The sequence below is a fragment of the Mesocricetus auratus genome, unplaced genomic scaffold (assembly GCF_017639785.1).
Source record: "Mesocricetus auratus isolate SY011 unplaced genomic scaffold, BCM_Maur_2.0 Super-Scaffold_100019, whole genome shotgun sequence".
Classification (NCBI taxonomy): Eukaryota; Metazoa; Chordata; class Mammalia; order Rodentia; family Cricetidae; genus Mesocricetus; species Mesocricetus auratus.
In genome coordinates, this window is record NW_024429200.1 from 18,947,295 (window position 1) to 18,962,789 (window position 15,495).

General features: G+C 41.9%; 1 protein-coding gene across 2 annotated transcripts in view; it reads right to left on the minus strand.

Annotated features, from left to right (window-relative positions):
* Nucleotides 1-15,495, minus strand: part of Cped1 (cadherin like and PC-esterase domain containing 1) — a 258,430-nt gene that overhangs the window by 139,290 nt on the left and 103,645 nt on the right. For both annotated transcript variants that reach the window (XM_013119074.3, XM_040728510.1), the window contains one exon: nt 15,185-15,353. In XM_013119074.3, the coding sequence (XP_012974528.1) occupies nt 15,185-15,353 (169 nt within the window). The remainder of the gene's footprint in view (nt 1-15,184; nt 15,354-15,495) is intronic.

Sequence of the window (15,495 nt, forward strand, 5' to 3'; positions counted from 1 at the left end):
CCTTACTCACTCCCCACGTCTTTACTTGGTTTTCTGTTGCTGTGACAATACCTGAGAAAATTACGTTAGCTTATGGTGGAGTAACACTGTTCACCTCATGGCACTTGAGTAGCAGCAAGGGAGCAGGGGCTAGGAACAAGAGGTCACCCCCAAGTACACACCTCAGGTACTCTACTTCCTTTAATTAGGCTTTCCTTCCCATCGCTAAAGAACTACTTCCTCCTCATTCTTCCAATGAGACTAGAGAATCGTTCATTCTGAAGTCTACCTGACTTTCCCCAGGCTGAGCAGTTCACTATTCATTACTGTGCTAGCATCTCTGAGTCATTTATGGCACTCTGTCCTATATTACAATTATTTATAAATACATATTTCTCTTTCACTGCAGATAGCGTTTCTCTTATGAGTTCTTTTCCATAGTGTCAGCACATATTACTCACTCTCTGAACAGCTTTGGGAAATAAGTGAGTTGAATTAACCATGAGAGATTATGGAAATATTTAACACTGCCCTTTCTTTCAGTTGTTTTTGACTTTGTGATCAAATGAAAATACTTCATGCAAGCCTGAAGAACCGGATTAGACTTGTGCATTCCCTGCCAATGTTTATGAGGAAATTGTTTTTCTGTCTCTTACATGGTGAAGGTATCCAGCCATTAGAAAAGCAGCCTTTTTCTAATATAGAAGCCATTAGAAAAAAATACCCTTCCCCTCTCCTCTCATAGTCTCTTGTGTCTAGTTTAAATATTTCCCCAATCTCACACTGGTCAATCCTGATGATAAAATGCCCTAATGGGAAAACACAAAGCTCCTCACTTCTTATCACTTCTGTGACAAACGTCTGATATACTGGTGATACGACATAAGAAAATGTACTTTCTTACAGCTACGGAAGCCAAAAACCTGCAACCGAGGTGTCCTTGGGGCCATGTTTCCTGCTAAGGGTCTAGGAGGCAACCCATTCCTTTCCTCTCCAGATTCTGGTGGTTGTTGATATTCCTTTGAGTACAGAGTTCTAATCTCTTCTTCAATTTTTGACTTGTGAGATCATCTTCCACTGGATCTGGGGCAGCTGTGAAATCCAGGATGGTCTTAACAAGGTAGTTTGATTGGTAATGGCCTCTACAGGCTCATATGTTTGAATTTTTGGTCCCTAGTTGGTGGACCTGTGTTGCAGGGTGTTTGATCACACTCTGAACCTCAAGATTGCATTATTTACTTGAAAACCTGATTCTAGTTGTGTTGTAGCTCAGCTCTAGCACACACCTTTAATCCAAGAGCTTTCTGCTAGACTATTGTAAGCAGGTTAAATAAAGTCAGTCATAGGTCAAGAGTTGGAGGAGGTAATCAGTTGACAGGGAGTGAACAAGCGAAAAAACCCAGAGTAAGAGGGAGTCAGGAGGATGGGTAGAGAGATGCACCGGAAGTAGATGGGAGGGACATTCAGTTGGAGGTTTTGATTTCAAATCGGAAAAGAGGTTGGGGGGGCGGGGCATCGGCTGAAGAGGAAGTTCAGCTGGGGCTTTCTCTGCCTCTCTCAGGTAGCAGACTCTCACCCCAGGATCTGGCTCTCGAGTTTTTGTTGGTAAAATCAAACAACCAAACTGTTTTTGGAAGGATTAGGAGATGTGGCGTTGTTGGAAGTATATCTCTGGTGTTGAGGTTTCAAAATCCCAGGCCAACACCTGCCTCCCTGCCCCTGCCTGTGGATCCGATGTAAGCTCTCAGCTACTGCTCCAGTGCCATGCATGCCTGCCTGCTGCCATGTTCTCCACCAGGATTGTCTTGGGGCTTACCTTCAGAAAGTGTAAGCAAGCCCCCAACCAAAGGCTGTCTTTCGTAAGCAGCATTGGTCACGGTGTGCCTTCATAGCAACAGAACAATAACTAACACATGAACTTAGTCATCTCCTAAGATACTTTGTCTAAATGATGTCAAATTCATGGGTTATAGGTGTTGGATGGGGCATGGTATATCTTTGAGGATGGATGTATGGGGGAGTAGTATGCATTCAATCTGCTATAAAAACCAAACTCTTAAGAAGAACTTGGCCTTGAAGGACTGTTCCCTTGCTGCTCTTGAGGAGCTGGGTACTGCTACCAGGTGAAAATACACTGAATATCCTGATAGGTGATTGAAGGCATAGAACAAACTCATCCTCATGACCAAGACACCCAAAAAATAACCAGGTGTGTGAATGAGTCCAGGTTACACTATCCAGCCAAGCAGTGACCAGAGATCCGTTGCTACTCCACAGTGAAGGTAAGAGAAAGCCACCTGTGTAACAGATCAGCTTCTGTAAGAGTGGGAACCTGTGCACCTCCCCAGTCTGTCATTCATACTTCCCCACAAATTTTCTCTGAATATATTTATTTTACTAAATATCCATGCTAGAATAACAAAGTAGTTATGGAATCTTGTAAACATTTTGTCCTTATCTGTTGCCCTCCCCTATTATCTTCCTCTGTCCCCTGGCTCTGCCCATCCCCCTGGTTCCCGTCCTCTTCTTAATTTTCCCGCTTGCCACTGCAGAGGTATAGGCACATCCATATTTACCACTGTCCTAGTCACCATAGCTAAGAAACATAACCAGCCTAGATGACCACCAATAGATGGATGGAAAAGAAATACGGTACACATGAGGGTTTTTTTTTCAGCTGTGAAGGAAAATAAAAACATGACACTTGTCGGGCAATGAACAGAATTGGAAATCACCATATTAAGGGAAAAAAAGCCAAATTCAGAAAGACAAAAGCTGTACATTTTCTCATACGCTGATGCTAGATTTCAGTGTGTCTCTGGGGATGGGGGAGGTTGCGTAGGTAATGGAACTCAGAAAGGGACCATAGGAGAGAAAGAATGAATCGTAGGGAGGTAATAGAATACCTGCATCTCTCTGTTTCCTTTGATGCCCCCTCCATTTGGTCTGTCAGTAAATAACCGCCATCATAGCTCAAACGGTTGTGAGGCGTCTTCCTCCAGCATGCCCTTCTTCATCCTTTCTCATCCCAACACCAACTCTTGTTTCTACCTCTGAACCGTGTCCTTACCTCTCCTTCAGCGCCTCCCATCCCCACCTCCACCCCCCATCTGCTTGCTCTAACCATCTGTCTGGCCTGTGCACGGTTTCTCCGCCTCCCCCTCAGCACCCTGGATAGTCTGTCCTACATGCAGCAGCAGTGTGGGTGTAAAGGGGAGCACCTGTGGCAGTCCCCGGGCCTGCCATCTCCCAGAGTGCGTGAGGGGCTGAATTCTTCCCTTGCCCAGGAGGCCTGAGTGACTTGCTGTTTCCTCTAGTCTCCTCTCCGCAGTTTCCATGTGCTTGTGTTGTGGGAATATGCAAACTCTCTCCTACCTGGAGACACTGGAATTGTCACTTTGCAGGGAATGTCTTACCCTCAAATCTTAAAAGACACTTGGTTTCAATGAGTCATATGCCACTTAGGAAGCTCTTTTTTACCTCTCATATAATGGATAATGCAATTATTATTTAGTCCTCATCTGTCTGTTACATTTATAGGGCTACCAAAAAAACTGCAATTACATTTACTTGTTTAAGTATAGTTATTTTAAATTTCGGTTTATAAATATGTACAAGAATAGACTCAACAAAAGCAGAGACTTCATTCTGTCAATGGAGCCTAGCATAATGTGTAGCCCATAGGAGATCCCAGGAAATATCTCAAAAGTAATTTTGTTTAAAAGCTCACTGTATCCATATGAAAGCTATTACTATTTTATACATCTCTAAACTGGTGTTGGAGCTGAAATACTTACCTATGACCACACATTATCATAAAGATAATGTTCTACCTTATATCCGTTTGAAGTGTAGAGATAGCATTTTAGAATTTTTTTTCTAACCTGCATAGCCAATCCCACAGCACTCATACTAGTGACATTTTTTCTCTCCTTTGAGTCAGACTGCAATCAAATATTTGTTTATTATTCAGTCTAAAAGGAGTCATCACTGGTCTATTCATATTTTAAGTCACATTTCCTTTTACCTTCACAGTAAAGTAAGTTGAAATGTGTTTCCTTAACATAATGTTTTTCTTTTGTGACTTCTGTGCTAAGATAATGATTGGCTCTGTGACTTGAATACAGAATCTTCCTAGTGATGAGCCCGGTAACCAGACACCTGGAGGACTCCTCCTACCTTTCAAATCTTCCTGGAAAAAGACACTAGTGAGAACTGTTGTGTTACAAATGTCTGTTAAGGCATCAGTTTGGAACAGATCTGCAGAAGGAAGGCTGCAATGCCCGGAGCTGTTGGGTTCTGGAAGACGAGACACCAAGTGCCAGGAAGCTGAGCAGAGGGGAGCCGCGCTGTAAACGGACACGTGTGGCGGCGAGGGTACCGGGAATCCCTTGTCTGTGCAGTCTCTTTTTCCACAATTCGAGGGCGTGCTTCACAGAGTTCGTTAGAAGTGACTGCACAGGCGTGGAAATAGAAAGGGCGTCTGTGTGACACAGAGGGTAGAGTGAGGTGTCCCGGTCGAGATGGCGTCCTTACATGCCTACGCCTCAAGAGAGAAAACCAGCAGAACAGGGACGTGTGCTTTTTGTGTTGCCATCCGTACAGGATGCAGCTCAGACCACGTGGGCAGAATCCTGAGAGACAATCCATCTCTGCTAAGAGAAACAAAAGATGCACTTTTCGTTCTCTCCCACAGAATTAGCTCATTTAAATACGTCAAGGGCATTCGGGTGAACAGGGCAACTAGGATTCTAACTGAAACCATCAGAAGCAACACGAAAGGGTGGAAGGTAGCAGTCACAGACTGAGTCTCAAAGCCGTGACCAGCTCTGTAGCAACTGACCAAAGCTTTGTGTGCTACCAAACATCCACAAGCGGAAAAAGGTTGTCTACTGACTGACAAATTCTGAAATCATCCCAAATAATTCTGTGGCCTAGGCAACTTCAATTGCACTGACAAACTTAGCATCATCCAGCGTCTATGCTTGACAAGATAGACATCCTATCACAACTACAGAAAACTGAATAACGCCTTAACAATACATGTGTGGCACGATGAAAGAAAAGGCCAGACTTCTCTGCCTAAGCGCTACTGGCTTTAATTCTTCTCCCATACAGTAACCCTGACCACAGTTTCCCCTCCCTTCGCTCCTCCCAGGCCAACCACCGCCAGATCCCCTCCTCCCTCTTTTCATCCTTTCCTTTCTGCGTGAGACAGCTCAGACTACTTCTGCAACACCAGAGGAGACCACTTGGGGGCAATATAGTAATTTATTTTGGTCTCCTGTAACTATGCCAGTTTCCTTGGTGACAAAAGATAACTGTGTCTTCCAAATTTGAAACCACATTTTAATATATGGAAGGGAAATGGCTGTATTTCATTTTAAGCTTACAATGCATAAATCACACAAGACAAATGCAAGTCAGATTTTCTCCTGAAGGGAACAAAAGTCTGACTTCCTTGAGCAGTTTTTACCTACTTGGCACAGTTGAAAGTATTTTATATTTAGGATTTGTCACAGCCTTTGAGACAGATATCAAGGAATAAAGGAAATCGTTAATAGAAATTTTTAAAGACAAACTCATACTAAGCTTCAAATGTGCTAATGAAAACATGTTTTGTTTCTATACCCTAAATTAAAATGGAAAGCGGATTTACCCTCCCCACCGTGTGAGGATGTTTTCTGTACCGAGCATTAAAATAAGCAGGTTGTGTGGACTGCTTTTGTTTTCACTGTTGCTTTGCCTTCACACATCACTTTGTAAAGGTTTTTTTTTTTATTCCTGCTGAATCTTTTTCAAAGTTTGATGGACGACATCCCTGCTGCAAATCATTTCTCTCCCTGTGTCGGCTGAATTTTGACTGTTGCATCAAGCACTACGGGCTTGCTTCCTAGTTAAATGAAGAGCAAATAAAATCTCTTCTTTCAGGGAATTCGAATGTGTTTAGCAGGCAGACATTTCTGTTTTGCTCTTTTCACCTCCTCCTTCAGCGATGTTGGATGATTTTGTTTTAAAATGTCTCAACCTATTTCCCACCAGCAGCTGCTAGTTATCATTGGCACAATGATGGGAAGCTGAGGTCAGCCTTGCTGTCCAGCTGCAGGGACGGACACTTTTAATTCCATGTCTAAACTGTCCAGGTGCCAGCACAGAAGTGGGAAAGTTGAGGAAGCTTGCAGAGCGCTTCGCCTTAACTCCTGGGTCCCTCGCATGAAGATCCACCTCAGCAGTTCTTACTTGGTGGGGGAGAGTGAAGAAAGAGTCGCAGCTCGTCCATCTCTGGACATCTGTCTGGATTAGCCGGCTCTGTTTCTAAATGGCCAGTGACTGGAAAGAGTACAGGTGGGGAAGGGGTAAAGAGAGGCTGATCAAGGCACCAAGTTCCAGGAAGCAACAGCAGTCTCGGGTGAGCTGTAGTGCAAGTACTGCAGCCACAGATACCTCGCAGTGACTACACATTTAGGAGGCAAGGGGGAAAGATTCTGAGCCTCACAGCTGCCTACAACCCCTGCACTTAGAGGAAGATGCAAGATCTCAAGGTCCACGCCAGGCGGCCTCAGGTGAGACCCTGACTCAAAGACCAAAACCAAGTTTAGACACAGTTTTGAGTATTTTCATCATAAAAACTGTGGCGGTTTGGCAGGATGGGCATGTTTAATCTGTAGCCATCAGATAATATTCACATATATCAGAGCATTGCATGGCACCTGTCAGTATGTGCACATCACATTTTTGCGTCAGTTAAAAATAAACTTAAGATAACAATTAAGGCGTCATGAAAAATTTCAGAAATCAAACGGTGTTGTCCTCTACGAATGGCTAGAATGCTCTGGATCACAGCTTAGATTAGGGATTTTCCTTTATGCCCAGGCCGTCTTATCTTAGACACGTGTGGCCACGGAAGCACACCAGCAACCGGAATGACATTACTGTGCTAGAAAGGGGGAGGAGCTACACAGGGACATTGTCCAAGAGCCTCTGAGACGTCGGGCTCCAGTTTGGGGAGTAACACTTGCTTCTTGTCCCCTCTCTTGGGCCTTTCTCTCACCCCCGCAAGCACTTTAGCTCAGGTTTGGTAGCAGAGAAGTTGTGCAGGGAGGCACACATACCTTTGTCCAAAATAATGCAATAGAACTCCCTTTCCATCTCCCAAATACCCTGAAGGAATTTTCCTGTCTCCCCTGACTTCACACTGAAATCCCTGCATGTTAGCTCACCTCCATATTTTGATATGTGGCTAACACCAGCTAACTCTCTAGCATTAAAGATAATAACAATTTGCTAGCAATAAACAATTAGAAAATTTATTAGTTAGATTTGTGATTTGTGCATTTACATTTCTGTTGCCTACGTACACACACACACACACACACACACACACACACAGCTTTACATAGGACACTGAAGGCACACACCTGCTACACACCGTCTCTGAAAACATGTTGGTTTAATTGTCTGGAGAAGGATTCCATCATGTTTAAGAGACAGGAGATAGGGCAATGGGGAAGTAGTCAGGATTATATACAATCATCAGGATAGGGTTCCCATGCTTATCCCTAGATGACTTACAAGGAGAGGGAGAGTTAGGGCTGTAAAGGTGGTCTGGAAGTTGAGAACTTGTTGCTCTTGTAGAGGACCAGGTTCAGGTTCCAGCACCACATACAATGGTCTGTAACTATACTTTCAGACAATCCAGTGGCCACTTCTGACTTCTTTGGGCGATGCACACATGAGAGAAGAGAGTATCCAAACAATGCATGTGCATGCATATGTGTACACTGTACATGAGCTTGCATACACACACACACACACACACACACACACACACAGGCTCATACTACATGCTCTGTGTATTTTAGGACTGCACCAAGATTATCCCATAGGTAACCCCTCAATCTTGGACTAGAGCCCTGAGCCATAAGTAACGTTTCTTTATAATTTACCTAGTCTATGGTGTTAACAACAATGGAAAACACACTAAGACCTTATCAGTTCGTTATACTTCCATACATCTATCAGTTTATGCCATTCATTCTGAAGAGATAATATATGGAAATTAATAAAATCCTGAATTAATTATACTACCTCTTGTGATAGAATCAACTCTTAAAGCATGTTCTTCCAAAATGCAGGTTTTGGTGTTACTATCACTTCTGCATTTACCTTTCTATTTGTGTGATAAAGCACCATGACCGAAGAAACTTATAGAAGGGACAGTTTATTTGGGCTCATGGTTCCAGAGGGACAAGGGGCAATCACCATAATGGTGAGGAAATACAACAGCAAGCAAGCATGGCAGCAAAGACAGCAAGCTGAGAGAAACCATCTTCAACCACAAGCAGGAAGCAGAGGGTGCACTGGGAATGGATCACAGTTTTTAAAACCTCAAGCCCAACTCCACAGTGACATACTTACTCCAGCAAAGCCACACCTCCCAATCCTATCCAAATAATACCACCAACTAGGGGCCAAGTGTTTGAATGCCTGAGCCTATGGGGGGACATCTCATTCAAGTCATCACACTATCGATAGATACCGTAAATTCCAGTGATAGTGTTAGACAGCCATTAATAAACACTTTTGAATGTCAATGTGGCAGTGTGAATTTCTCAGACACATGGCCTGTCTTTCTAAAGTTGAGGGTCATATGCTAAAATTACCACATTTGACTGAAAAAAAAATAACCCATGATTAATGCTTCACTTTCTTCCTATTAGGATTATAGTTTAAGATCAATCTTAAGAATTAATGAGCCTTCAAAATTATCTGACAAATCTTTTGTGGAATGAGGTGGGAAATGAATGAATGGGTGAAATGCTTTTGAGAAGATAAAATTACCACCAACAGCATCAACTATTTTGATCAACTATTCATGTACTTTACAATCATATGCAGTTGTAAGTCAATTAGTTTTTTTCTATAGCAAACACACATCAGAAATAATAATAATAACACTACTGTGAGCTGATTAAATAAGTATTTTATGGTTATTAGTTATTTTCTTCTTGAACATCATTCCTAATAATGCTGATTATGTACGTTTTCACTTACAGAAACCCAGACTTAACATGAGCACACGATGCATTTTAAAGTGAATCTGAGCAGGAAAGGCCTAAGTAATACATCAACTCATTTTACAAACTATTGGAAGCCAACTTTTATTCACATTCTTCCTACCGAATGACATAAATCTCTCAGGCCTCCTGAAGGACCAGATGCTCAGTAAGAGCCTTTTACAAGGTCTATCCCACAGCCTGCAGTTTTAGACATAAAAATGAGGCTCCAAGAACACTTGTTAAGGTTGAAACCATAGAATCGCCTTATCACTACTTTCAAAGACATTCCTCATTTTTACCATGGGATTACATTAGCTGTCTCCTCTGACATTATCAAAAGCATTACATAAATACTGATGACAATGAGGCTAACTCCAATCCTGCAACTCTGTCATATTTCCAAATGGAAAAATGAGTAAGGGATCTATGCATCTTTTGAAAGAGGACCTTGTAAATGACAGTGGTTCTATCTTTGCTAAGCTCTGTCTCTCCTGTATACACTTTGCAGAGTTCATTGACACACAAGGGAACTATAAGTAGGAGTCATGGAAGAAAGGTCCCCCAAAGTGGGAGTCAGTGATTAAGAGTCAGGGAGTTGGCAGTTGCTTGCTCTACCCTTGCTTTCTATTGATGAGTCTCACTTTAGAAATGTCCACATCCCTCAGATTTTACCCTTTAAATCAAAGTGTCCAGGAATCCAGATGATGACAGCAGTCTCTTGCATTTTACTGGAAAGCAACTTACCAGTCATATATCATTTACCCATATAATTCATACCTTCGGGCAGTTAGGGGTAAAGTAGACTCAAGCAATTTCTTCTCACATTCAAAAAAGTTTTAAAATGAACTTTAATTCAATTCCATGAAGATGAATATACCAAAAGATGATTATATGTGAAGACTATCTCCATATAAATTTATACTTGACACCAAGCATGTCAAATAAATTTATATATGATATCAAATATATGATACCTGGTCAATGACTTCATGTAGGTTATGTTTCAACTGGACAAAAATAAGGTTCTGACAAGCTTCCTGCCTGGAGGCACAAATCACTACGGCGATACGCTTTCATCAAAACTGCCAACTACAATCACAGGTGTGAAGAATCTTCCAACCTCATAAAAAAAAGTTACAGACATCAGAGATTCTCTCTGCTGGGTAACTTCTGATTTCATGATTTACAGTGAATAAAGGGATAAGTCATGACTTTTTACTCTACGAACCAACTCTAAATTTATGACATTTCTCACAGTTAATCTATGTGATTTGTGTGTGAAGACAGCCGGAAATGCATCTAACTGAAAATTACAGTTAGAAAGTCGGAGAAAGGGCTTCACTCAACTCCCTGGAAGGTATGAAGATAGTTTTGAATAAAGCATGGCATAATGCTGAACTTATTATATTTTAGAATAATAATTATGTCTTCACAGTGGCGTGTCTGATTACCAGATTCACTTGTAAGGACACCATGATCAAATGCTGGATTTGCCGTTAGTCTGTTCCTCATTTTTCTACATACTTCTTTTGAGAGTAAACATCCTTAGATATATTTAAAATTACCTTTAAATTTTAAAATATCTTCATCCTAAAGTAACTTTTAAAGTTCCGGTTAGGAGTTTCATTATTTCTCAAGTTTTCCTGCCTTGATATTTTTCATCTGCTCCCAGAGTTTTCACAGATAAGGTGTCTCAGCAGCAGGCCTAATTGGAAATAAATGAGCTCACAGTTATATCCCTTACTGCTTTTCGTACTTCCTGCAGCTGCCAGGGTATTCTATACGTAGCCACTGATGACCAGTTTAGTGGGTTTACCTCACTGAACACTGAATAAATCACTGCTGACTTAACTAATTCAGCCTCCGAATACAGGACCCAGAATGTGAACAGGCACACACTCACTCACTCACACACACACACACACACACACACACACACACGTGTTGTGGAATTTAAGGACAGAGGTTAGTACCATGATGGTATAACATGGTTAGTCTTAAGTGAGAGTGTTTATGTTTTATCCTCCATATTGGCATGAAGAGGTTTCTATGTGCATTTATAAATCTGGAAGTAGCAGAAGAAACTAACATTTTACAGAATGGAAAACTGATCAGCTAGATAAATATGATGTTTTGCTGTGAAACTTGAGGACTTAATTTGGAGGGTAAACAAATGCCACCTTGTTTCCCGAACTCTTCATCATCAAGCAAATGGTGACCTACTAAAAATGTATGTTAGCCATTCTATCTCACCCTAACAGCAAATAAATGTATCTTAGGAGTAATCAGGCAGGATCTTAAAAAGATAAATCCCAAGAACAGAATGAAACTGACAGGAGCTGCATGCTTTCCCGTGCCAGTCAAGACTCACATCCATCCCAAGGACATGACAAAAAAATAGAAGAGGAAAAATAGTAAATAAAGCTCAAAAATGTAAAGGAAACTGACTTCTATGGACTTAGCTTCAGGGAACCCATATATATGGTTCTTCACATTCAGAAAAGGGGGGGTGCCTTTAAAATTACCAGAATAATTAAGATTTTGGATTTCCTTTCATGACAGGAAACTAGCATAGATAATATGAGGCAGAGGCAGGGATTTGGCAACAGAACAATATTGAAAAGCCAGTACGAAAGGCATTCTGAAAGCCGTTTTGGATTGGTCAAGCCTGTCATGACCATGGACAGGGAAAGACTGCATGCATATGAGGGAGTTGCTGGAGGCTGCATGAGAGGATCATTTCAACTTTAAATTTTCAAGGGAAGGATGCAGATTTTCCTCCTGTCTCTTCTCTGTGTTTTTCCCGAATGCTGTTATTTCTCCCTTCTGAAAGATGTTGAGTGCAGCCCCAAGATTTAAGGACAATGTCCCACTCAAGTGACTAGTTGAGATGTGTGGGATTTCCAGTCATGTGTGACCCTCTGCCTCATTTCCTCTCAAAACCCCAACTTTCACTGCCTTAGTCACTGTTCTATTCCTGTGAAGAGACACCATGACCAAAGCAACTTAATACAGAAAAGCATTTAATTGGGGCCTGGCTTATAGTTTCAGAGGGTTAGTCCATGATCATCACGTGTGTGAAAAGCACAACTACCTAGATAGAAACATAGCAAGCCGAACAATACATGCCATGCAGTAAAACTATAACCAAATACAACCATGGCATATGCCCTCTAGGAAATAATAAAAGATAGAAATATAATGAAATACAGAAGAGAAATCACCAACAGTAATAAGGAGAAATGCAGTAAGAAGTTAACAAAGGTAAAACTCAAGCGGCTCCAGTGTGTGTTACACATGTAAATTCTGAAGAGAGGACTAAACTGTCCTGGAAATAAATGCTTCCAGGACAGCACATGAAGAGACAGAAAACATGAGAAAGTATACACAGTAAGAACAGGGGGCTGCCAATAGCTCAGCAGGCAATAGCACTGACCACCAAGCCTGGTGGCCCATGTGTGATCCCTGAGACCCACTGTGGAAGGAGACAGCTGACTTGTGAAAGATTGACCTTCACAAGCACATCATGGACTGTGGGTCCATACCACACATAAACACACACACTTACATCATCATCATCACCACCACCACCATCATCAAATTACAGGACCAGTGAAATGGCTCAGCAGCTAAAAGCAGTACACAGAACTGACAAGCAGAGTTCTATCCTTTGAGTCTATATAAAGTTAGAAAGGGAGAACCAGCTCCTGAAAGTTGTCCTCTGAGCTCCAGATATATGCCTTGGCGTGTGCATGACCACACACTCATGCATGTGAGGGCATGTGTGTGCACACAGACACCACACACACACACACACACACACACACACACACACACACACACGAAGGCCAAAATGAGTAGAATCAGAAAGATCAACATTTAGCCAACATTAAAAGGAAGGAAAAGAAGTCAGTGAGGAAAAAACTTGAGGAATCATTAAACAATAGCCTGGCATGGTGGAGAATATCTGCAGCCCTAACATTCTAGATGCCGATGCAGGAGGATCACAAGTTAGACTGCAATTCTGTCTCAGGATATATATATATACATATCATGATAAGGAAATGAACACTACTGCATGCTCTGAACTGATGGGGACTGCTGTACTTTACATATGTTAAGAATGATAACTTTCAAAGTTACAGAATATTTGAGTCTTACAACGATGAATGGGAAACTGTGGTTTTAAAGAAATAAAAGGGAAATATTCTAAGCAACACAGTAGAAGAGTGAATCCTCCAAAGTTGCCTGTATGTGTTTGAGCTGTGACACTCATCTTCTGCCCCCTGAAATGCGAGCTCTTGGCTCCCAGGAGTTTGACTTCAGAAAGAACCACAATACTACTGACTTTCCTGGTCTGTGATGAAATGTGTGTGGGATTTGTGAACAGTAACATGTAACATGGTTTATAACATGTGCCATAATTAAATGCTAGGATTCTCATCTGTCTATGCCCAACTTCCACGATTTGGTTAAACCACATGAAGCTGCCAATTTTATTTTAGGTCAAAATGACTAAAATTCAATTGTTGCATTTAATTTAATTCAATACAAAGGGGGAAATGGGAATAACTGTGAAGAGTAGCTGCTGTGAAGACTTGTTGGAGGCATTCTGGAATAAACTAGCTTGGACTTTGTCCTTTCAAAATTCACAGAAAACCACAGGCATTTTACACTTGAGTTCAGATGCTATCTTAAGGTTAAGGACTTGGCCCCTCAATTCTGCTTCCTTAGAATGTGAGCTACTTCAGGGGCTGCAGAATGCCCATATCTATTACTAGGTCGGTGAGCTTTTCGTTACCATATTTAAATGGACAATTAAAGTGTCCTTGTCACTGGAACACTTTCCAGGGTTCAGAGTGTAATTGATATAATGCAAATTCAGAGCAAGAAATAATCCAGTCACCTTTGAACCTCATGGCATTGTGCACTCATCTGGTTTCTTTTCCTGCCAGCACTCCAAACAATGATTTTCCGTAAAATCAAACTCTCCTTAAATTCTATCTAGTGTGTTCTCAGAAAACTTATTTTGAATTAAGTTAGCCTGGGCTGCCCCCACCTCTCTAAAAACTTTCTTCTTATTTATTCTTTGTCTTTAAACATCATGCCTCCCAATCCCACCTATCTCCCTCCCCCACCAACAAAACACAAAATAAAATTTAAGAGAAAAAAGAGGGGGGGGAGAAGAAGAAAGCCTCGTCATGGAAACTGCAGGGCTACACAGTGAGACACGCAGTAAACCCTTTTATCCAGACATTTTTACATGCAGGTGTTCATCACAAAGAATCAATGGCTTTGTTCGAGGCCCATGGTCTCTGCTACATCATCGATGCTGGGCCCTCACTGGGACTCTTCCTGGACATCCCCGTTGCTGCCCTGTGTCATGGAGATCCAACAGCCCTTGGTTCGCAGGATCACCATCCCCCACCCCCCACTCCACCCGGTGCCCCAGGAGATCACAGATGGGGTGAATGTCGGGGTAGGCCAACACATAACCCTGGTTCTGGCCCCAGATGTTGCAGGGTTGGTCAGCCTGGCAGCTCTCCCCTGTCTTTTCCACCTGGGTGAGCTCTCCAGCATTGCCTGGTCTACCTCTTATACCATAACTTTTTGGAGGTATTAGTGAGCTCGTTCTGCAAACTCCCTCATTATTTTCGATAGCAGTGCTTGCAATATTACACACCCTTGAGGGCTTTTCTTCTCACCCAGCAGACAAGTCAGTATTGACTGATTGATGTAAACAAAAAGAGTCATCTAGCTCTCTAAAGAGGTAGTGGAAGACGGAAAGACAAAATTATATTTTCACTTGTTACACAGGCTATATAGTTTTTCTTAATAAACGGAAAGTCCGGAAAAACAGAAAACAAGAACTACCTGGGTAAAAGTCTAAGAACCGAACTAAAATGGGGGGTTGAGGAGAGAAAAAAATCGGATGTGACCTTCATGAACCTTAGTGAATTAAGCTATTTCCAGCTTATTTTTGAGCTCGCACGTCTTAAATGAAAATCTCTGCTTGCAGCAATAAAAAAAATGCAATCTTTGTTCGGAGAGATTTGATAGCCATAAAGGTCGGTGAATGGCAGCCCAAACCAGTTTGCTTATCTTCAGCACACTGTATGAAATAACAGCTTCAGTCGGATCTTTACCTTGACAGTGAAGCGTTTCTTCCTTGGCGGGCTCCACACCGTGCCAGTTGAATGAATGAACGCACGCAAAGGCCTTAAGGAGGTCACCAACACGTAGGCTTTAAGAATTACGGATAGCTCTTCTGCTCGGAGAATTGCTTCACGTGGAGCAAGGACTGCAGTCTGATTCCTAGTCAAAATAATAATAAAAAAATAAAGCAACGTAGCGCTGCATTTAGAATTGAGTATGCAATGTGCGAATGACCTAAACCTTGGTAATTCCTCTCATCCCCGCCTTTAGCCCAGCCTTTGTGTGTGGATTTCCTGAAACA